Genomic DNA, 23463 nt, shown 5'->3' with positions numbered 1-23463 from the left:
CTTGAACTGTAGCATGGCAGATCACAGTCACTGTATATCATGACTCAAGCTTTTCTTTTCCTTGTATGAATCAGGAAGATATTTGTATGTTGACTTTGATTAGAATTACAGTAGAGACCAACATTGCTTTGCTTTTATGAGAAGAAAGAATGGAGAGGGGAAACACTCTCTACTGTCAAAAACAGCAGGGTAATGAGGTGCAGTGAATCTATGCTGTCTGATTTTCTGGGAGTACCTTGAGGTCTGTGAAGATTATTTGGCAGAAGATAAGAGGCTACATTGTTCCCTGGGTTTCCTTGTAAGATGCCCTGATTCTATAGGAACAGACCAGGTCAGTCTTAAGGTAGCTAGCTGCTGGTTTGGAAAATGGTACATCGTGGGGAGCAGTCACTTTAGCTGCTTCAGACAAAATAACATCAACAGCTTATACTGTTTGAGGAAATTAACTATATTTAATTATTTGATGTAATGTACAGGGAAAAGGGGTTTTACTCTGGTACTTAATAGAGTGCTTTCTCTCTGTAGCCGGTGCCTTCAGCTCTTGCCTTTCTGCTTACTTTCCCTTCCTCTTCTTTGCCTGAGAACACTGGTCATAAGCAGGTTTAGGGTGGACAGTCAGCCTCAGTCTTCAGTTAAAGACCCGTAGACATAATAACCCAAATGTTTGTGCCTGTTTCAGGATGTGAATGTTCTTCGAGGAGCCAGGCAGCCCACGGTGACTTCGTCCATCCAGCCCTCTGTTCAGCCAGCCCATCCAGTGCTACCACAGGTGACCTCACAAGGTAAGGAACCTCTCTGAGGCTCTGTGGCCTTGAATTGGGTCAGCACCAATGTTGTCATCACTGTTCCTGAAATTGTTAGACTGCATTGTTTTAGTATTAAGACTGGACTAGAGTATAAAACCTGTCAGTTTGTCCCTGGTTAGGGCATTTTCAGACCTAGAGATGTATTTGGTCTGATTGCTGTATCTATTGCCGTGGTGCACTGTCACTCAGCTGATGAGACATCTCCCTGTGTGTAATTCTGCACGTCCTGTCAGCTGATGGGATCGTAGGTCTGAGTCACGTGCACCTGAGAACACCCAGTCTCCTTCCACTAGCCCATTGCTGAGACTCCAGGAGAGTTGGTTCTAGGCAACTAGGTGAGAAAAGTGGTCAAGTCTGAAGGGTGATGATATATAAGGAGGTAGTCCAGACTTGTACCAAGAAACAAGGGCTGGATAACAGTGAAAACTTCTTGCTTTATCTTAGCACCTCAGCCATCCGTTTCTGGACTCCAAGCACCATCTCCTGCCTTAATGCAAGTTGCATCTCTTGATTCCCACTCAGCTGTGTCTGGAAATGCCCAGTCCTTTCAGGTAACACTTTTAAACCATATCAGTTATAACCTATAATTTATTATGGGCCTCGTCAGTCTCCTTTCTTCTTGCACAGTTCATACAGTAGCAGTTCCCCACAATCAGAGATTACATTTTTTCCCGTTTCTGAACCACCACGTTCTCATTTCTAAACAGGCAAAGGATAACCTACCTTACAGGTTGTTGTAAAGATTAAATGCAAGAACAAGCAAAGCATCTGGAACAAGCAAAGCCCGACACGTAGTAAAGGCCCAGCCAGTGTTTGTTTCCTTCTCACACTTGGCTAGTTAAGGGGTATATGTTCAAGTCTTCTGTGTTCTCTTCTGTCAAACAGTTAATAGGCTAAGATTCCGCACTACACTCAGCAGAAGAGTTGTGGAGCGGCAGTGGGTGGAAGGTGTACGGAAATATAGCTGAACTCTGTTGTCTAGTTAGCCTTCAAAAGTGATCCCTCAAAAGTAGGTTTTTGAGGGGCGGGTAGAGCTTAGTGGTAGAGTACGTGCTTAGCATGCACGAGGTCCTGGGTTCAATCCCTAGTACCTCCATTAAAAAATAATAACAACAACAAATAAATAAACCTAATTACCCCCCCTCAAAAAAAGAACTGTCCTGTACAAATCATAATTTAAAAAAAGCAGATTTTTTTTTTCTGTTTTCACAGAAAACTATGGCAACAGCCTGTCTGCCTCTGCTGACTGTTTGCCAGGACAGTGGACTCTTTCTTTTGCCCTGACACATTTGTTGCATAAGACGTGACTCCCAATGATAACAGGCCCTCTCTTCCTTGATTCTTAATGGAGGGGTCAGAGTAATGGTGGCCAAGTTATGCCCCATTAGGGAGGTGTGTATCAGAATTGAGAAGAGTCCTGCTTTGCCCTCTTCTCGCTCCAGAATGCACCTAATGGAGAGTTACTGTAGACTAAGATTCATTTTTTAGTAATGGATGGGTAATTATATCCGTCTCTGGAAATGAGCTGGATTTCCTTAATTCAAGGAAGAATAACCATCATCATTAAAATGATAGCTGCTGTTTATTGAGCACTTACTATCTGCCAGGCACTTAACTTACCATATCGCTTCATTTATATCACTTCATGTATTCCTTGCAACAACCCTAAGAAGTGGTATTATTATTTTCATTTTATAGTCAAAGTGACTGAGGCTCAGGAAAATGAGAACTCTTGGTCACACAGGTAAGCATCAGAATCCAGCAAGGGAGAGGCATCCTGTGGAAACTGATGGATTTAGTTCAGAATCACAGTGAACACCTCTTCTTTTACCTCAGCGAAACCAAGCAGAGTTTGCTTAGTTTTAAAATTTCTTAGGCCATCAATAGGCCCAGTGGTCGGGGGATGAATTCCCACTTAATTGAATTATATCACAAGAGGACTGGGGAGTGACCTGAGGCACACTTTCCACACTCTCTGGGTTGGACTTCAGTCACTGGGTTGGGTACCACTGGATTACATACATAACTCTCCGGCTAAGATTCTTACCTAATACCAAACACAGGACTCATTCACCCCCAGCTTCCTTCAGTTTGAGTCTCCTTCCAGCTTACCCACTTTATTCCATCAAAGACAAATTAAGCAGAAAAGAGCGATATAAATGTTTTATAAACCAGCTGTACCTTGGCATTTTCTCAGCCCTACGCAGGTATGCAAGCCTACGCTTATCCCCAGGCATCAGCTGTCACTTCCCAGCTGCAGCCCGTTCGGCCCCTGTACCCAGCACCTCTCTCGCAGTCTCCCCATTTTCAAGGTAGGATGACCCCCTCGGTTTCTCATCTTCTGCTCTTGCTGTGCTCTCCTTCCTCCCATCCCCTTTTTCATTTTTATTCCAATAGATCTCTGTCCTTTTTATCTTTTCTTTTTTCAAACAGCTTAGTTGAGGTATAATTTACATAACGTACAGTTCACTCATTTTTAGTGTGCAACTCAATCTTTTTTTAGTAAGTTTACAGACTTGTGCAATAATCACTGTAATCCAACTTTAGAACATTTCCATCATCCTCCCCATAACCCTCACGCCCACATTCTGTGTTTTGTTTGTTACATTTTCTCCCACCAGCCCTTTTTTAATTCCTCTGTCAGAATGGCTCTGTGGGGTTCATAGCAAATAGTAAAAGAGCAAAACATTGGAGGAAGTTGGGAAAAAGCATGATGACTGTTCAGTGTCTTAAATGAAAGCTACTTTGTTAAAATTTTTAAATTGTATAAAGAATATACTATTATAAAAAGGTCAAACAACACAAAAGGGTGTGTGTGACATGAAAAGTGACTGTCTTCCATCATTAAATCCCCCTGACCTTAGGAAGCTGTTGTTGACAGTCATTTGGCTAACTTTTTAGGTATCTTGTGTGTATGTACAAGTGTGGTTGTCTTGTGTAAAAAAACAAAACAAAATAAAATGCACAAAGCTGGCATGGTATCCTCCCTTCTTGTTCTGCAGCTTGTCTTTTGCATAGTAATCACCTTTGGTATTAGGACAGTGGTAGAAAGAAGCAAGTGTATCCCACAACATAATTTGTGGTCCTGGAATGGTAAGAGTTTCTTGGGTGCGTCCTTTGTCTGGAAGCCCTGCCCTTTCTCCATCTGAGAAACCATCAAATCTATCATGTCCTCTGTAAAGTCTTCCCTGACTGTTACCATCCCTCTTTCCTCTCCTCCCAGGGATATAACTGTATATGTGTGTCACCAAAGAGTTAATCTTACTTTTCTCTCTAATCCTTTTGTACCTTGTAACTGCGTACATGGTCCTTTTTTTTTTTTTTTTTTTTTTTGCACTTAACAACATTCATTGTAATGATCTATTTACATGTAAGTCTCCCCACCAGACTGAGCTCACCAAGGACAGGGACCATGTTTTATTCATTGCTGTATCCCTGATACGGGGTCCAATACCTGGCATGCAGTTTGATGAAAGGAGAAGCAATCTGAGTGGCTAGTGCACTGCTTGTGCCCTTGAGCCAGACTGTATCCCTTGATGCATTTTGCAGGAGCATAGCTTCGTTATTGTTAGCTTTGGAGCCCTTTTGCCTCTGTCTCTGCTACGTCTTCTGATGGTGTGAATCACTTACAGCATTTCCTAGTATTTGGAAATGTTAATTTCTTTCTTTCCCCTGCTAAAAGAGCTATTGGCTTTTCGTTGTACAGTATCCTTTGCTCCAGTTCATAAGTTTCTTCTTGGCTTGTGTCTGTTTAGGATCAGGTGACATGGCTTCATTTCTCATGACTGAAGCCCGGCAACATAACACTGAAATTCGAATGGCAGTCAGCAAAGTGGCTGATAAAATGGATCATCTCATGACTAAGGTGACTGAGTCAGGGCTGGGGCTGTGTTGAAAGTGGGGGTAGAAATGGGGGTACAAACAGGGAGCAACTAGGGCTTATAGGTAAACCCTTCCTTGGTTTCCCATATTCATAGAGTTAGTACTTACTTCCCTGGAAGGGTCGTTTTTTTTAGGGATCCAGTTAGTAGAATAAAACTCCAGCTTATATTAGAGATTGTCTCAGAGACTCATTAGCCCCCTCAAAAGAGTGGTCAGATCTTGGGTAAATCGTATTTTTCGATGTAAAAATTTCATAAAAAGTCTTTCTGACACTCCTTTTGTAGGTTGAAGAGTTACAGAAACATAGTGCTGGCAATTCTCTGCTCATGCCTAGCATGTCAGTTACAATGGAAACAAGCATGATTATGAGCAACATCCAGCGAATTGTTCAGGTGAGAATGATTGAGAACAGAACACTCAGCTTGGAGATCTTGCCCCTGCTCTATCCAGGCATGTACTACCCTTTAAAACTTCAACTCCAGGAATAAGAGCATGTGATAAATGCTACACAGAGTTGGGAAGTCCTGAAAAATCCATGTGGCTTAACTTGGGCCAAGTGACTAATCACTATATAGTCAGAAGGAAACATTTCTTTTTCAACTATATTCCAAACTTTTGCTTCATTTTTTAGCCATTTGTATGTTGAATCTATTGGGTGTAGTGATTTGTATCCATCAGGTATAACTTGATGTGTTGTTTTAAGTATTATATCTATGTGGACCTAAGTTCTAGATTTTTGTCTCAAATACGTATCAATGTCACCTGTCAGTTCAAATTGATTCCCTTTTATCTGGAGCTTTTCTCTTAAAATGTAACTTACACATTATCTATTTTGAATTTAGGAAAATGAAAGGTTGAAACAAGAGATCCTTGAGAAGAGCAGTCGGATAGAAGAACAGAATGACAAGATTAGTGAACTAATTGAACGAAATCAGAGGTAATGACAGGTACGGGGCATGGGCTCGGCCAGATGAAAAGGGGTTTAATTTGTAAATACCCAAGTTGAACAACATGTCTGTTTAGGAAAGTTTACATGTATTTCTGTTCTTTCTGTTTCCTACCTGTCATGTGAATTTTGGGGATTGAGAGGGATTTCAGGAGAAAGGGCTCAGTGGGCCATGACATAAGGCAGACCTATGTTTGAATCCTGGCTCTGCTCCTCATTTGTTTTGTGGCTTTGGGCATTCTGTGTTTTACTGCTGGCCCTAGTTTCCGCATCTGTAAGAGTGGTGTTCATGCCTGGAAAACTGATGTTAGCTCTTCTCTCTTCTGTGTGGGCTGATTCTGTTTTATCAACCAGAACTTCACTGATTTCCATATAAAACCCAAGCATTTATAATTTTTCTAGATCCTTCTGAAGATTTTTTTTGGTTGGAGGGGTCGGGGAATTTGTCACAGCATATAGCATTTTACTTTAAAAATATCATTCTCCCGTATTTCTCTTCTCCAGTGTCTCTTGTCTCTCACGTGAAAGAGGAAAGGGGAGTAGCTTTCTTTTCTTCCCTCCTTCGGATTTCTGGCTCTTTCCTCTCTCATTTCCCCTCACCAAACATCTTTAAATTCCTCTCCTCCTCATTACACAAATTCAAAGTAGTTCATCCCTGGCTCAGGTTCCTACCTCCAAACTTAATTACTGCAGATCGTAGGGAGACAAATGCTTTCAGATTGTTTCTGATGAATGTATAGAGCAGTGCTGTGACAACTGAATGCACATTGGATTGTGTCTGGTATACAGTGAGTGCTTGAGAAATGTTTTCTTTTCCCCTATTTATTTCACAGGTATGTTGAGCAGAGTAACCTGATGATGGAGAGGAGGAACAACTCACTTCAAACAGCCACAGAAAACACACAGGCAAGAGTTTTGCATGCTGAGCAAGAGAAGGTAACGTAACTGGGGAGAGAAAAGCCCGAGTCAGGATGTGTAGAGCTAAAAAATGTCCTGTGTACGTATTGACCAGTCTGCTTTTCAGCAGAATTTTTGCTGTCATTGGGAAGAGAACTAGAAATCTTCCAACAAATCTTAATATATCCACAATCCAGATTTCTGTTGTGCAATATGTTTTGCAATAAATTGACTCAAAAACAATCGCCGATCTTAGTAATTTGGCTGAGGTAAGGATTACACAGTTTATTAAAAACTAAACCTATTCTGCTGACAAAGTCAACTGAAAATATCTTTTATGCCCTGTAGCAGATATTTAAAGTACTGCTGTTTGTCTTCAGTCAGTTCAGAATTAGGGATCTTGACCTGTTCCTGGAGTAGCTCTAAGGGAGACTCTAGTGGGTCTTGGGTTGAGATCGACTGATTCTGAAGCCACTCCTGTTATCTTTGCTCCAGTGACACTGTTTATCCGGAATGGGTATCTTCTTGTTTGCGCTCCCACTGATCCATGGGAGATGGCAACCCTTTCATCTGCTGTTTTCTCAGAGGTTTAAGAAATAGTTTGTATTTTGTATTTGAATTTTTCTTGAAAACCTGAAAAGTTGAATGGAAGGCACTTTATAACTTGCGGAGTTTACACAGTTTCTCATGTTCTGGTAACAATGAGGATTCCTGACTTTGGTCTCATGCTGTTCTCTTAGCCGTAGTATCCAGTCATGTTATTAAAAAAAGCTGACCCCTTATCTTCAGATAAGCAGTGCCTCACCCTGTCCGGCCCTGCCCCGATTCTTTCCCATTGCTGCTTGTCACCATCCCTTGTTTGCTGTGACTGGCTCCCAATGCCTGGATCACCACTCCCCACTAAATGTACTTTTTACTGTTTCTCCTTTGTCTGCTTTTATTTACTCTCTTTCCTAACAGGGGCACGTGAATACATTGTTTGATCTAGCTGTTACTGTTCAAGTCTAAAATGATTACTATAACTTGTTCTAGATCAGTGGTTCCCAAACACTGGTCTGGCTGTCTCAGAATCACCTGGGGAGCTTAATTAAAAATACGTGTTATTAAATTTCACCTTGAGAGTCTTTTTTTTTTTTAGTTGTTAATTTTTAAATTTTTAAAATTTTTTTGTTTTTAAAATTGTTAAATTTTAAAAAAATTTCATCTTAAGATTCTAATCTAGGGTTTCTACCCGAGGTCTGAATCTGAACTCTTAAATGGCTCCCCTTGATCCTGATCCATAGCTAGGTTGGAATCACTGCTCTTAGTAGTGATCTCTTTTGCCACATTCTGTGGAGGTGGCAGCTGGACACTTTTGTTTTCAGCAAGTTCACCATGTGACTCATGCTGAGTATCAGTGGGGTGGGGGAGGGCATTAAAACTTTATTTACAAAAACAGCAGGCCAGTTTGGCCTGCAGGTGATAGTTTGCCAATCCCCTAAATTATCTTATTATTCCACCCAAATGTTCATGTTGATAAACCCCCAAAATGTCTGAAACAGTGCATTGAACCTGGTAGATGTTTTACTTATAATAGCAAAAACAGTAGTAACAAATAACAAAAATAGTACCACCAACTAACACCTGTCAAACTCCTACTAGGTTCTAGGCACCATGCTTTACACAGATCTGTTTGAGGGCACCTCCTGGGCTGAGTATCACTGTTCTTGACGAGTGGGATACCGTGTACCACATGCTTCACTTGGTCACCTTTATTGTAGTGGAACTTTTCAAGCCTTGACACTCTCCTGTTTTTCTTTTGATTCACTTCATTCTTCCTTAACGCTCTTCCCTGTGATATCTCTCCCGTTAAAGGGAAATAATCAACGTCCTTTCATCCCTGGAGGCAGTTCTCTGCCTTCAAACACAGCTCAGAAACTTAGTTACGTGCTCGATGAATATTTGGTAAATGAAATTAGTTATTTTTCTCTATGACAGTATTAATGTTTCTACATAAAAACTATGGAATAATGGTTAAAACTGGAAGATAAGTTAGAGGTCATCTAGTTTAATCTGATTTTACAAAAGAGTAAACGGAGGCCCAAAGAGTAAAAGACTTGCCCAGGGTCTCACCTCCAGTCAACTATGTTCTTCCTTTGCCAGACTGCCACCTCTCTTTGGTGCCGTTTTCCTCCTAACCTGAATGCTCTTTCCCTTGTTTTCCTGAATTCTTAGTTCTTTCTGTCGTTGCTTTCTTTTCCCGGATTTCCATGTCAACAGCAGAATTTGATCCAGGGTGAAAACCAGGGAGCCATCATAACCACTGAGTAGGGGGTTTTTTTGTTTTGTTTTTTATAAAGTTTCTGTTTTTTATCTATTATTTTTTCCTTAACATAGGCACTGGGGATTGAACCCAGGACCTTGTGCATGCCAAGCATATGCTCTACCACTGAGCTATATCCACCACCCACTACTGTGTAGGTTTTTAATGTTTTTCTTTCTACCTTAATTTTGCAAACCCTAAGTTAAAAAAAATCATAATTAAATATACTCACATATGCACACAGAATATATGTATTGACACATAGTTTTTTCTGATTTTGAGCATTTCATCTGTTCATTCTAGAAAATACAGATAAGCAATCATAAAACCACCAATAATCCTCCCACTCAGTTATAGCCATTGTTAAATGTATTATTCATTCCTTCACTGTTTTCTCTGTGTGTGTGTTTGGATAAGAGTATTATTTTTCATGCTTCTAATAGGACTTTCTCCATAAAGACCTTAGATTAAAAGAGCTTTTGAATGACCTTCTACTTTGCTTGTTCTTTGGTGAGAAAGTGACTGTCCCCCCACTGCCTCTTTTCTGGAATTCATCCCCTCCAATTGTCTGAGCTGCTGTGAGGTCTTGTGCAAGTGGTCCTCTCTCTCATGTTAGTGAACTCTGGAGTCATGGATAGATGCAAAGTTCTCTGAGCATTGTGTTAGTTCTGTTAGGACAGTGAGTAAAACTTTTATCCTACTTACAGCCAATGAAAACTCTCTTCTGTTAGGAAGTTCAAGCTGCCATTATCCTCTGTGTTTAACAGATGAAAACCTGAGGCTGCTGAGCAGTATCTTAGAGCTTACTCTAAAGGTTGTGTATTGTTAAAAAGTTATTCTAATACTTACTAAGACAGTAAGGAAGACACTATTCAAGATTGTTGCAATAAGGAAGAATGATTGAGCTCAACTCCAATGGATAGGGGGATTCTTGCTGAACTGACTTAGCAGGATTCTTGCTAAAACGGGGCTGGTCAGGCCAAACACAGGACGGGAGGCCAAGGTCAAGGGCTCAGAGGAGCCTTACTGAAGTTTAGTCAAGGAGAGAGCCTTTGCCAGTGGACCCTCTACTACTCAATTCATAGCCTATTTCTCTTTATTTTATATACAATCTTAATTTGTTTTATTTGTTTTATCTCGCCTACCTTTCGGAAAGCCAAAATATCAGGTTTTAAATGGAAAGTGGAAAACTGATTAAGACGTTGGAATAAATAAGTTTAAAACTGAGATGAGCGCAATGAATACTCTAAGAAGGGACAAATGATAATGAGAAAGTAGACTTCTGTAAAAATGCATGTTAAGTATAGTAGCATAGGGGGAGTAATGGGAGTAGCAATATCATGGTGTAGGAGAGCTGGTCCAACCCCGTAAATACACTGCTGTCTAGAAATCAATACGAGCAGAGTGGCCACTCACTGCCTTTCCTGTCATCTGATTTCTCATGTGTCCTACAGGCACATGAGAGTGTGGTATTTGTCATTTGCTTACCATTCCTTTTCAGTGACCATCCTTTAATCATCATTTTCATCATTGCCTTTAATACACAGAATATCAGTAAACGGTTTTGCAGGCTAGTCATTTTGATTTCATCAGATGTTACATAAGAATATATAGGTCCTGTTTGGCTAGTACAGAGCACCACTTAAAATACATTGAGCTGTCAAAGAAGTATTCCCTTCTCTTATTATCTCTGTTCTTTCAAGAACCTCCCAAAGCAGTTACTCTCATATCGTGGATCTTTACATTATAGTGTTACTATTAGTATAGTAGTATTAGGGCAAAATTGTAGATTGAGAAGTTGATTGCCATTGAAGGCATTCCATTTAAATTTTAAAATAACCTTTTCTTATTGAAAAAATACTCGTTCATCATAGGAAACTTAGAAAATGGCAGGAATACCATTTTTCATGTGTCAGTTTAGTATCATTTAATAACAGGTTGTGACTGTATCCCAAGTCACTAAGTATTTTTTGTAACACTATTCTTAATAGTTGCATACAGGATGGATATGTCATAATTTGTTTAAGCCCATTTTTTATCATTTTATTTTTCCATCCTTTGGTAACTGTAAACAATGCTGCATCAATCATCCTTGTAGCAACATTTTTGTGATTGTACAAGTATTTCCTAAGGACAAATTTTTGCAAAGGGAATTTCTGAGTCAGAAACTGCACATTTGAGGGCTTGATTTTGGTTTAATGCAGGTTGAATGTGGCCTTAGCTCCCTTCCTACCAGTTCCATCAGCATAGAGTATGTGAGGTTGGGCCAGCACCATGTTTAAAGTGATGTCATGCTTTGTTTCTGTTCAGGCCAAGGTGACGGAAGAGTTAGCAGCAGCCACTGCGCAGGTGTCCCACCTGCAGCTGAAAATGACCGCCCACCAAAAGAAAGAAACGGAGCTGCAGGTGCAGCTGACAGAAAGCATGAAGGAGGCTGACCTCCTCCGGAGCCAGCTCGCCAAACTGCAGACAGAGCTCTCCGGTATGCCCTTGGGGGCGGGGCTGGTACTCTGACCATCTAAACTTCAGGAATTAAACTCTTTCTTTCCTCTCAATCCATTTGGCATAATGCTCATGAAGTTTGTGGACTGAGCCAAAAATTAAGGTGGACCTGGTGTAAACTTTACATGATTATTTGACATAAAGGACAAAAGTTTAACTGACTGTTCATTTAGAGTTGATCAGTGGCCATAGTTCTGCTTTGTTTGGGCAGAGTTAATTGGACTTGTGACTCAGTAGAAGCTTAAGAAGGAAGTGCTTCTTGCAGTGGTTGCCCCTTTCCTAGGGGATGGACTGTAACCCATCAGCCCGGCACTCAAGGCCCCTCCGGCTTGGCTTATTTCCTGCTATGTTGTTCTCAGTTCATCATGGCTCTGGGCATTCTAGCCCACCTGCTGCTTCAGCGCATCCTGCATTTCCTGTCTGCTGTTTTTTGGACTTGGTGTGCCCAGCACCACTAAGATTTGCCTCCAGTTCTCTCCAAATCTCCCTCTTTCAGAAATTTTCCCATTTTTATTTTAGACTATTTGACCTCCTCTAAAATCCTTTATTTCTGAGTACATTATTATGACCATTGTCAGAGTTAGCTTGATCAGCACTGTTTGTCTGTTTTCCCTTCTGGAATGCAAGCCTCTGAAGGGCAAGGGCAGTGTCTTGCTCATCTTTGTAAAGTCCTTCCCTCCAAATTAGTGTTAGTTTAGCGCCTGGTACAAAGGTGCCCCTCAAGACTTGGTGACCTAAATAGCAGATTTGTGAAGACTGGCATGTTGAGTCATCCACCGCAGTGTATAGAAACAAACCTGGAAGGCCCAGATGGGACCAGTGGGCGGGGTGCTGCTGGAACAGGAGCAGGGTTAGGAAGAAGCAAAATTCACTTGCCCAGAAAGAAAGCTGAAAAACACTGATGTCAGTTGGTAAAGTGATACCTTGAAGATAAATCCCTGCCCTTTTAGAGCACCACCTGGATGCACATGAGGGACAATCTTAGATTTGAATGTTGTACAGATAGCCTGTTTTCTATTTTTTTGGTGACCTGTGACACTTACATTAAAAACACCATAAAGGTCTCAGAAGTTTTCCAAACAAAATTAATTTTGATGCATTACCTTTTTAAGAAACATTTCAAATAGCTTTATTTGAGAAGGGATGTTTTGAAGGCAAACTTTTGGTGGAATGTCCCAACTACCAAGAAAGCTGAGAATCTCTTACCCAGGCGATGAGAAGGGGCCTGGACCAATACTAAACAAAGATCTCATTGTGTTGAGGTGGTGACTAGAATGGAGTTGTGGGAGTGATATAATTCAAAGGTGATTTCTGACTGCTTGGAACACTTCTCTTCTATTCTGTACATGTCTAAGGTGACATGTATGTACAGAGATATATATAGGTGGGTAGGGAGTCAGTTTATGGTTTGATAAACCTACTGCTGGTCAGTGAGATGATGCAGGAAGGAGTGAGTGGAAGATGCTCGTGTGGTAGGATTGGGAGACCGCAGAATGCGGCTTTGAAGGAGCTGGGGGGATGCCCTATCTCCCACTGCAGCTCTGGTTCTGCAGCCAGTCTCCCTGCTGTTGTATCCCAGAGCTCCAGGAGACCGCTGAGCAAGCAGAGTCCAAATTCAAGAGTGAAAAGCAAAGCCGGAGACAGCTGGAACTCAGAGTGACGTCCTTGGAGGAGGAGCTGACTGACCTTAGAGCTGAGAAGGAGTCTCTGGAAAAGGTAAGTTCTACAACCGAAGTTTCTCTATTGGGCCCAAGTGGCCAGGATTAGCTATTTACTAAACATTTTTATTTTCCTTTTAAAAGTTACAGTAGCATGTAACAAATATAAATAATCCAGAAAATTATATAAAATAAAAAATTAAATTTATCTTTTTCCCCTCTCTAGTCTCATACACTAGAGGCAACAACTATAAACCATGTATGATTATTCTTCCAGATTATATCCTCTGTGTACAGAACATACATACACACTCATACATACATATATGTATACATGCTGATGTTTTAACAATAATAGGATCAGGTCTAATGCTTTTTTAAAAATTGTAATGTGGAGAGTGTACTAATAAGAATGAGAACTTTCTCATTCTTTTTATCTACTACATAGTAGTCTGCTGTGAGACTATCATAATTTATTTAACTGTTCACCTGTTGATGGATATTTATGGTTCTATTTTTTTCACTATCTCAAGCACTGATGTTGTCGACATCTTTGTACTATGTAACTATTTTTGAAAATTCATTCGAGCATTTCCATAGCATAGATTGCTTGAAGTAGAATTGCTGCCTCAGAGGACATGCTGCACACCTAAGTTTTTAAAGTAAATATTGTCAGATTATCCTCAAAGAAAAGTATGTGAATGTGTTACATTTCCAGCACTGTCTGAACAAGCCCATTTCTCTGTACTTTTCTCAACTCTGCATGTATCAGTTTTTCTAACCTTTATAGTCTAATAGGTGAAATATGCTATTTTGTCTTAATGTGTTTTTGTTAGTAGTAAAGCTTTCCTATGTTTAATGCCTGATTGTATTTTTTCTGTGAATTCTCTTTTTAATGTCCTGTGCTATCTTCTGTATTGTAATATTAGTTGGATTTATAAACACTATTAAAGGTGTTAATCCTTTGTCAATCATAGATGTTGCAAATATTTTTCTAGTTTGCTGTTTTTTAACTTTATTTATAGTATCTTTTATTGTTTTGAAATTTTAACATGAAGGTATTACTAGCCCCGTGGAACAAATTGGGACAATTTTTGTCTTTTTCTATGTTTTGGAACAGTTTAAGTATGAAAAGAACAACCTGTTTCTGAAGTTTTAATAAAACTATATTATAGCCCTTTCTGCCTAATTCCTTTTTAGGGGATAAATTTTGGTCTGTATTTTCAGTTTCTTCTATGATTTCATCAGTTTTTTTTTTAACCAGTTCCTTCTGATTTTGGGGGCTGTTTTTATTTTTTCTTTGTTATAGATACCATTACAGTGACCATCCTTCTAACACACGATCTTTATGAAGACTGTCTAATGCTTCCTTAAGACAAACTATAATTTGTGTAATTTCTGGGTGTGTGTGCATATTTTGAAAGTCCTTTCACAAGACTGTGATTTTCCTACCAGCAGTTTATGAAAGTATCCACTTCCCTATACCCTCACCACTGCTTAGATGTTCCCCATCTCTTAATGGTAGACAAGGCTCTTCTTGTTTTCCTTCTTGTCACAATTTTTCTCTTCCAGTAGCCAAGAATGTTAAATATTTAGGGGAAACAAAAGTGAAAAATGAATCATTTCCAGAAACGAAGTAAAGACACCATGATATTGATAAACCGTCACCACCATTACCATCTCCGTTTATCCTCTGTCGAACAGCTAGAGCTGATGATGGTTCTCTTGTTCCTAAGAACCTCTCAGAAAGGAAAAAGAAGTCAGCTCAAGAGCGCTGTCAGGCTGAGGAGGAGATAGATGAAATTCGCAAGTCACACCAGGAGGAATTGGACAAACTTCGACAGCTCTTGAAAAAAGCTCGGGTGTCCACAGACCAGGCAGCTGCAGAGCAGGTAATGGGAACCGAAGTGCTTTGACATAAAGTGAAGACATGAAGGACTCAGGACAGCTTCTAGCTTCTTCTTTATCCTTTAGGATGACATTTCTCATAGTTGATGCTCTAATTTTGGAAAAAGGTGGAAGAAGAGCCAGGAATCAAATGGAGAATTTTCTTCCTTTTTTTTAAAAGCTTACTGAAAATTTAATTATATGAGTAAAACATGAAAAAAAAAAGTCTTTATGAAAACATTCCTAGCATGGTAAGGCCAAAGTCCTCACCCACCAGACACCATCCTTCAGGCACATTATCGTCCTTGAAAAGAAGGGACTTACTTAGGTACCCAGGCAGGGAAACTAGGGGTAGTGGCAGGATGCAGTGGATCTCTCGTGCATTTGACAGCATCCTTTCTCCTTGTAAGTGTGTAAATTCACATTTGTGTGTTCATTTAGTCTTCCAGACAGTTGCTTCCCTGTTAAATCTGGGCTGTTGGCTTATTCTTTGGGCCTTGTGAAAGGTGGGCTTCCCTGGCTGCACCTGGCCCCCCGGGATACAGTGATTACTTTCTGTTGGCAGCTGTCTCTAGTACAGGCTGAGCTGCAGACCCAGTGGGAAGCCAAGTGTGAACACCTGTTGGCCTCTGCCAAGGATGAACACCTGCAGCAGTACCAGGAGGTGTGTGCGCAGAGGGATGCCAGCCAGCAGAAGCTGCTCCAGCTTGAAAAGAAGGTGGGTGTTTTCCCTGGGCCAGACAGCTCAGGCAGCCCAGTTAGCTTGAGGCAAACAGGTTGTTCAAGTTTTGTAGATCCTGTTGAACCTAAAAGATGTTAACAGCTTGAAAACAGAATCATACTTGTTTCTCTCTCCAGTTTGTCAGGAATCTTTCACATACTCACTTAGGATGACAGGTCAGTGACCTAGAAAACGAAGAAGCAGCATTTGTGTTCTGGACTGTGTTTCCCATTATTATGTGATCCTTCATTTTTTAAGCAAATGTTTATTGAGTGCCAGTTGTGTTCCAGACACTGGGCTGGGGGAGAGACTTACACAGAACTCTTCTCAAGAATCTCATAGTCAAGAAAGGGAGACAGCAAGGAACAAAGATAAGCATTTAATGCTGTGAGGCCGAGAAGAGGGAGTGCCTAGGGGAGCAGAGCCAAGAAGGACAAGTAGCTTTGGTGAGGTGGGGAAGGCGGCAGGTGTCCTGGGCAAAGGCACTGAGGTGGGATGGAGCACGGGGATGGTGGGATCATCTAGCACAAAGACCGGAAAGAGAGGGGGGCGATGGCTTAGGACTTATCAAAGTCCTCTTATCTGGAGGTCAGTTTCTTTCCTTAAACTACCCAGTTGAAAATCTTGGACTCCGAAATGATGAAGGCAATCTTGTAGGTGAATAGGTTGCTTCTAATGTCCACTGTACATAAGTTTATGTGACTGGGGTTATTAACTCTCTTTTTTTTTTCATTATATTCTTGACTTAATTAGGAATAAGGCAAGTGACCTTGTTGGGAAAGAGGAGATGAAGTTGTGATTTGAGGTTGAGTGATAATGAAATGGAATGCTCTTGAGTCAGCAGGCCCGGGGTTGGGGTGGAGTGTGTGGATGTCAGCAGACCTACATGAGGTTAACACTTGCTGCTTAGGGTGGTTTTCCTCCTGGGTTTCCAGAATTTCATCTGGAAGTCCTGGTTCTGAGGCCGTAGCCACAGTCTGTTCCTTTTGTAGTGTTTAGCCCTCCAGGCCCAAGTCACAGCCCTGACAGAGAAAAATGCACAGTACATCAAGGACCTGGAGAACAAGTCCCAGTTGTCCACGGCTGAAGCTGCGTCTACTGACCCCTCAGAGAAGGTGAGCTGGTATTTCAAAGAAGAAATACACCAGATCATATCAGGGGATTGAAGGAAGGTATATCAGGCCTTCAGAAAGAATGTGGTCAATTTGTTGTGTTGATAGTTTTGTTGTTGTTGTTGTTGTTGTTTTTGTTGTTCTAACTATCCATACACCAGTTGTCTGACTTAAGTCAGAGTTTAACCCTTTGCAACCTATCTTTTTGGTGGCAAACCCAAAAGGGCCCTATCCCAAGGTTTTGACAAATAAGGGAAGTGTTTCTAAATTGCAGAAGAAGCGTGGGGAGTGTGCCCTGCATCTTCTAGCTGTGAATCCTCATAGCCCATGGCAGCTCTAGTGGTGGCCATGGTGGGAGGGAGGCATCAACAGATGGTCTTTAAGTAGTCTGGGGCACACGTGCCACAGCTTACCCGTCCTTGACAGCCCTTCTGTCAAGTGCTGCTCATTATTGAACACTGTCCTCTCCAGGGTAGTGGCAGCCTTCAGTGTCTCAGTTTCTGACCAGCTGTGTCCCACAGCAGAGTTCTAAGAGGGCTTCATTTTAGCCTCCCAAACCTCTCTCTGGAATTTATATGTACCTGTTAGTCACTTGATTTTGGTAGCATACGTTTTGATAATGTTTTTCTCCCCTCACATCTTCATGCAGGTCAAGAAGATCATGAACCAGGTGTTTCAGTCCTTGCGGGGAGAGTTTGACTTGGAGGAATCTTACAATGGCAGGACCATTCTGGGGACCATCATGAACACCATCAAGGTACGGCCAGCTGTTGATTGTTTCCTTGAAAAGTGGGCATCTGAGGGATCATAAGTGAAAAAATGGTTCATGTTTATCAGTAACTAGGATGCCTGGAACGACTTATCTGGACAGATACGGGCAGCCTCCATTGGGAGGAAGAAGCAGAGTCATTTGAACAAAGAAAAATCAAACAAGCAGAAAAACAAAGTTACTTGGACTAGATGACCAGTTGTGTTAATAAGGACTGAGGGGCTAGGAGAGCCTCCTGTTTTCTCTCAGTGATTATCTCCGTGGCTTTTGAACAGATGGTGACTCTTGAGCTGTTAAACCAACAAGAGCGAGAGAAGGGAGGGAGCAGCGATGAAGAGGAAGAAGAGGAGGGAGGGGAGCAACCTCAGACACCTTCCCAGGAGTTGCCTGTCTTGGCCAGTTCTGGACGGTCTCAGACGCCCTTGAATGGGGAGAAGCAGGAGCCCCCCACGGTGCCACCAGAGCATGGGGTCCAGGAAGCTGTCCCGCTGCCTCCTCAGGCCCTCCCCAGTCCCCAGGATGATGTGCAGGGAAGGGAAAGGGACTCCTCAGAAGCAGAGGCGCTCTCAGAGGCAAAAGATGACTCCTTCCCTTCTGAACTGGCTGGCGCTCCCTCTGGAAAAGCTCTGAGGCCCCCGACTTCAATTCCCCCCGAGCCTCCAGGCCCTGTGACTGTGGACTCTGAGTGCGAGGAAACACTAGTTGCCAGCCCGCTGGGAAATGCCTGTGTTGGGGAGCAGCAACGCTCCATGAGGTTGTCCCTGACCTCAGACCCTGAGAAGGGGGACCCACTGACCTCAGGGCCTGAAAGTCCAGGAGCAGAGCCTCAGGCTCCAGGGCTCAAGAAAGACGATGTCACCAGCCCTGCTGCTCCCTCCCAGGAGCCGTGCAGCACAGAGGCAGCCTCTGCGGCCGTAGGAGCAGCGCCCGGATCCAGCCACTGTGCTCAGCGTTCCAGGTATGTCCCCTGAGCAGAGTTTCAGGAACAGCTGGGTGCCTGTGGAGGTTGTCTCTGGTTTTTCCAGGACTGGTGACTCATCCTCAGAGACTGACTGGCTGATTCATTCATGTATTTACTCAGCACTTACTATGTAAAAGGCCCTGCAGTAGGCACTGTGGTAGTGCGGTAGGCAAGGCAGAGCTGGTTCTTGAGTTGAGGAGCTTATAGTTTAGTGGGGAAGACAGACACTTACACAGTTGACCTTGCACAGTGTGGAGGGTAGGGGTGCTGACCCTCTGTGTATAACTTGACGATTGGCCCTCCACAGCTGCAGTGCCACATCCTTGGATTCAGCCAACTGCGGGTCGTGTGGTACCACAGTGTGCATTTATTGAAGAGTCCACCTGTAAGTGGACCTGCGCAGTTCAGACCTGTTCAGGAGTCAGCTGTATGTTATAAATTATGATAAGTGCTTAGGGAAAAAAACAGGGTGTGTAATAGAGAATAAAGTGGGAGTTATTAACTACATTAGATAGAGTGATTAGAGAAGGATTCTGAGAAGATAAGATTTAAACTGAGACCTGCAGGATGGAAAGGAGTCTCCCATGCTCCTGTGAGACTTTGTTGTCACTGTTAGAAGTTTGGGCGTTAAGGGCAGTGAGAAGCCGTTAAACGGATTTAAGCTGAAGGGTGACATGGTCTGATTTACTAGTTTTAAAGGATCGCTCTGGCTGTAGGTTACAGAGGATTCACGAGTGCTGGGAGGCCGGTGTGGAGATGGGAGGAATCCTGGGTGGTCACCACACCTGTTGCATTCTTACCCCAGAGCCGGTGGGCATTGTGGCCTGGAGCAGAAACAACGTTTTTCTGTGACTTGATGTTCCTGATTTTTCTTTCAGTCTCTCTGAGGATGAAGAGGATGAACTGTTTAAAGGAGCAACTCGGAAAGTTCCAAGGCCCAAAGCACAGGCTGAGGAGGAGGATGAAGATGAGGTGGTAAGGAAATCCCAGGCGCTGCCGAGTCCTCACGCCACCACGTGGGGGCCCCTCCCCGCTGGCCATGAGAAGAGGAATGGAGCCTGTTTGTGGCCCACTCCCTGGGCTCTGTGCACAGGGCCCTGTGGGAGCAGACTCGGGGCTGGGAGGGGGCAGCTCTGTAAGCATGGTGGGGATGGCCAGATACCACTTTATTCTTGAGAAAGGATCATGATCTCCGTTCATGCAGGCATGATTTCTGCTTTAAGTGAAGACAGTCAGGCTGCTTAGTCCTATATTAAAATGCTGAAGCCTCAGGTTTACTCACATTTGCTAGGGTATTTTTTATATTTTAGAATTGGAAAAGACTTTGAAGATCTTTTTTTTTCTGGCATCCTTATTCATAGACAAGGAAACTGAGGCTCAGAAGGATGATTTATTTACGTAAAGCCACAGAGTGAGTTAATGGCAGAGCTCGGACTAAAACCCCAGGCTCCTAATAAGACCACCTGTTTCTGAGCATTTTCTGCTTCCTCAGTCTGCTTTCCAACCTGCTGCCTTGTTTTGTCCTCACAACATCCCTGGGCAGAAGATGGGTTAAGCACTGATAGCACAACTTCGTTTTACAAAGCACCAGAGTGAAGGCCAGGAAGATGAGTTGCTAATAGAACCTAGATCAGAACCCTCATTCTTGCATCTACTGTCGCCATCGTGCTCAGTGCACAACGTGCAAGCATCCTTGGCTGTCCAAGAGTGTTGTGATGGCAGTTTCACTGGAGTGAAACGCGGGTGGAGAACACAGATCAGCTTCAGGGCCAGTCTGTCCCAGGAACAGAAATAAGAGGTGAATGGGGGCAAATTTTCTCTCATGTATCCACCAGAATGGGTTTTTCCTTTAGCCAAAACTTTGGGGAGATGGCTGTGACTGAGCTGGGATCCAGCTTGCATGTACCAGAACCCTCCCCTCTCACCTGCGTTCCACTGGGGGCGAGCGCACCAGTTCCTCCATTAGTCTGTCTTCCCAAGAATTTTTAAATTTTCATTTGAGAACTCTGAATATGAATTCTGCATTAAAAAAAATTGAGTGTCTCAAGTGACTGCCTTAAATATAGATGGAATTTTTACATTAGCAGTATATTATTTGTATTAATACTAGTATTATCAAGTTAATGTCTGTTTCTTGGGTAGTCTGAAAACTACTTCACAGACATTCTTACTTAATCCTTAATCCTCTACCAGTCCAGTTTGGTGTAGGCATTTTTATCCCATTTTACAGAAAAAAGGACCGAGGGTCAGGAAGATTAGATAACATGTCCAAGGTTATAGAGCTGGTCCAAAGTTACATAGTTGGTAAATGCAGAGCCAGAACTTCAGCTGAAACAAAACAGAAGCAGTGAGCCACATTCTAAAATCCTGTACCATCAGAATTTAGAGACCACTTAACTGATGTCCAGAGAGAGGAACAAGGTCTGTTGGTGGTGGAGATGGAATTAGCCCAGGGACCTCTGACCACATCACGCTGCCTTCCCTTTGGCCAGCCCTGTAAAGATTGATCCTGGGCCAGGGTAGTTCACCAGAGTAGAAAATACCTTAGTAGAGGACACTCATGCGTGCCTGTCTCCAGCATCACTCCCTGCTGCCCCTGTGGGAACCTTTTCCCTCCCAATCCAGAAGAAAAACACGAGGGGCTGAGGCCCATTACTCCCCCTTATCCTCCTACCTGGTTAGAGGGAGTGAGGGTAGGGTCAGTGAGACCAGGGGTGGGAGGCTGTGGCCCTGTGTCCCTGGGATTTCTTCATCTGTTGGGATTCTCCATTTGGCCTCTAAATTCAACTCTCTCTCAAATGGTGGGGCCTCTTCCAGAGCCAGACAGGCCTCCTTAGACAGACCATGACAGCGTTTTCTCAGATGTGACTGTATTCTTCCCAGCCTCCCTTCACTTTTCTGCATCCTCTTCTTTTAGGGCTGCTCTGCTTCTCTGTTTCTTTATCTTCCTCCCACTCTCTCCTTTTCCCACATGAAATGTTTATAAGTTACCGCATGAGAGGAAACCTATCAAATCAATACCTGTGTTTCATAAATAAATGACAAAATTAGCCAAACAAAGTTGGTCTTCTTGTCTCTGTGTTGAGAGATTGCCTCCTTTCTCTGGCTGCTTGTCTTAGCTTTTCTGGAAGCCTAGGTTTGCTGGCCTCAGGGTTAGTCCCTTCAGTAAGACCCTAACCAACAACCTCTTTTCAACTCGGAGCCAGGAACACATGCTTCACCTTACAAAGGTGGCAAGTCCGTCTGGTGCCGGGACAAGTGAGGACTGACTACTCTTTCCTGTTTTGTCAGAGCATGAAGGGACGCCCGCCCCCAACACCCCTTTTTGGAGATGATGATGATGACGATGACACTGACTGGCTGGGATGAAGACCCAGGAAACTGGTGCAAAGGTTTCTCTGCTGACCCTTCCCTAAGCATGATTTTGCACAACAGCCCTGGGTCTAGACGAGGCACAGGGTGAGGTGAAGGTGAGCATTCTGAGGACAGTAGTTCAGATATCTGAGATAGCCAGCTTCTGAGCCCCGCCTGCCTGGGTGAAGAGGAGTATGAACCTGTCTTCAGAACGCTGGCGACCGTCAACAGCCCGCCATGATCCCACCTCAGAGTCCCCCATGGAGTAAGGGCTGGGGGGTTCCCCTCCAGCCAGTCCCTACGACAGTCCTGCCCTCTCCCAAGCTTTTTATTCTCTTAACTCTCAGACTGATCTGCCTCTCAGTGCTCAGCTGTGTCCCAGCAACAAGACTGTCACCTGGGGTGAGGTCTCCCCAGTAGAACCGAGAGTAGGTTACACCATCTAAACCCGGTTCAGTTAACAGCCTTGCCTGCAGTCCTGGGACATACGTCTTTTCTTTGCCTTAAATCTGATATAAGAGGTCAATGAATATTTGATTTTAACAAAACTAAAATAAATGTCTGCAATGAAACTTGACTCAAGCTCTTGGGGTGAAATTGAATTTGGTTCTGAGGGCCATTTGTGTTCCTCTGTGGGAATCTGAGAGTCAAGAGTTGTAACAGATCTGGGTCAGTTAACATGCTTGAAGGCATTGTAACATGTTCCTCTTGGTACCTAACCCTGGTATTTCAGGCTTTCAAAGTCACCACTCTGCTATCCCAGCTCATCCCAGCTGTTTCAAGGCTCAGGGCAGCATGGTTGTGTGAGGACCAGTCCTGTCGTCCACCTGCTCCTGCAAGCTTACTCCTACACCCTAGGAAGCCATGCAGAGAAGGTGGGAGGGTCCCAGTGTTCTGTTACCCATCATAGCACTTGAGAGATTGAGTCTTCACTTTGAGAGCAGCTTCCATTCCCTGAGTTCAAGGCCAGGACTATTGCAGGGAATAGTAGTGAGAAAATATTTGTGATCATTTTACTTACTCCAGGATTTTCCAAAGACCATGCAACCAATCTTCAAAAAGTAGAATAATTTTAATAAAAATGTCCCTTGATTTAAAATGTTTATGAGATAGGAACTCAAATTCCACTCCATCTGACCTGACGTCATCCTTTGTGATGACAACTTTGAGCCTGTCTCCCATATGGGCCTGGAAGGCAATAAGAACTACCATTTACTAAACTTTGTTGTTTAATAAATAGGCACTATCATGGAGTACTTTACACAGACTGTCTCACCTTTAGTAACCCTTGCAGAAGATACTGTTATCCCCATTTTATAGCTGGGACTGAGGCTTAGGGAGGTAAAGTAACCTGTCCAAGGTTACATAGCTAGTAAGCAGCAGAACGAGGATTCAAATCCTGACCATCAGATTCCAGAGCCTGGGCTCTTGGCCACCCCAGCAGCATTCGTCCTGGGTTGAGGGAGGAGGGCAGTGATGTTTGTCAGAAATACAGGCTCCTAGGCCCCACCCCAGATCTCCTGAAACAGAATTTACTCTGTTAGGGTGAAATACACAGAGCATAGACTTTTCAGTCTCCACAATCTGCACTCACACCCTTGTTCCACTGGGTGCTGTGTGGCCGTAGCCAGTCACTCTCTCAGCCTCAACCCCCATCTGAGATGAT

The 23463-nt window shown here is 43.0% G+C and overlaps 1 protein-coding gene and 1 non-coding gene across 3 annotated transcripts in view; one reads left to right on the top strand and one right to left on the bottom strand.

Annotated features, from left to right (window-relative positions):
- FKBP15 (FKBP prolyl isomerase 15) overlaps nucleotides 1–22374 on the top strand; it is a 45935-nt gene extending 23561 nt beyond the window's left edge. The window contains exons 13-28 of one of the 2 annotated variants that reach the window (XM_014557520.2): nucleotides 680–782; nucleotides 1251–1357; nucleotides 3004–3118; nucleotides 4562–4671; nucleotides 4973–5080; nucleotides 5531–5625; nucleotides 6468–6540; nucleotides 11144–11315; nucleotides 12915–13051; nucleotides 14730–14885; nucleotides 15446–15598; nucleotides 16594–16716; nucleotides 17363–17470; nucleotides 17758–18440; nucleotides 19322–19418; nucleotides 21735–22374. In XM_014557520.2, the coding sequence (XP_014413006.1) occupies nucleotides 680–782; nucleotides 1251–1357; nucleotides 3004–3118; nucleotides 4562–4671; nucleotides 4973–5080; nucleotides 5531–5625; nucleotides 6468–6540; nucleotides 11144–11315; nucleotides 12915–13051; nucleotides 14730–14885; nucleotides 15446–15598; nucleotides 16594–16716; nucleotides 17363–17470; nucleotides 17758–18440; nucleotides 19322–19418; nucleotides 21735–21812 (2418 nt within the window). In that variant the 3' untranslated portion in view covers nucleotides 21813–22374. Of the gene's footprint in view, nucleotides 1–679; nucleotides 783–1250; nucleotides 1358–3003; nucleotides 3119–4561; nucleotides 4672–4972; nucleotides 5081–5530; nucleotides 5626–6467; nucleotides 6571–11143; nucleotides 11316–12914; nucleotides 13052–14729; nucleotides 14886–15445; nucleotides 15599–16593; nucleotides 16717–17362; nucleotides 17471–17757; nucleotides 18441–19321; nucleotides 19419–21734 lie in introns of both variants that reach the window. The other variant, XM_006182587.3, reaches the window with a different exon arrangement.
- Nucleotides 8903–8974, bottom strand: TRNAA-GGC. The gene has a single exon. It is a non-coding gene; the product is annotated as a tRNA-Ala (tRNA).
- Nucleotides 22375–23463: the final 1089 nt, after the last annotated feature.

Source organism: Camelus ferus, chromosome 4 (genome assembly GCF_009834535.1).
Source record: "Camelus ferus isolate YT-003-E chromosome 4, BCGSAC_Cfer_1.0, whole genome shotgun sequence".
Taxonomy (NCBI): Eukaryota; Metazoa; Chordata; class Mammalia; order Artiodactyla; family Camelidae; genus Camelus; species Camelus ferus.
The sequence above is the reverse complement of the archived record's forward strand: the minus strand, read 5'-3'. Positions and strand labels throughout refer to the sequence as shown.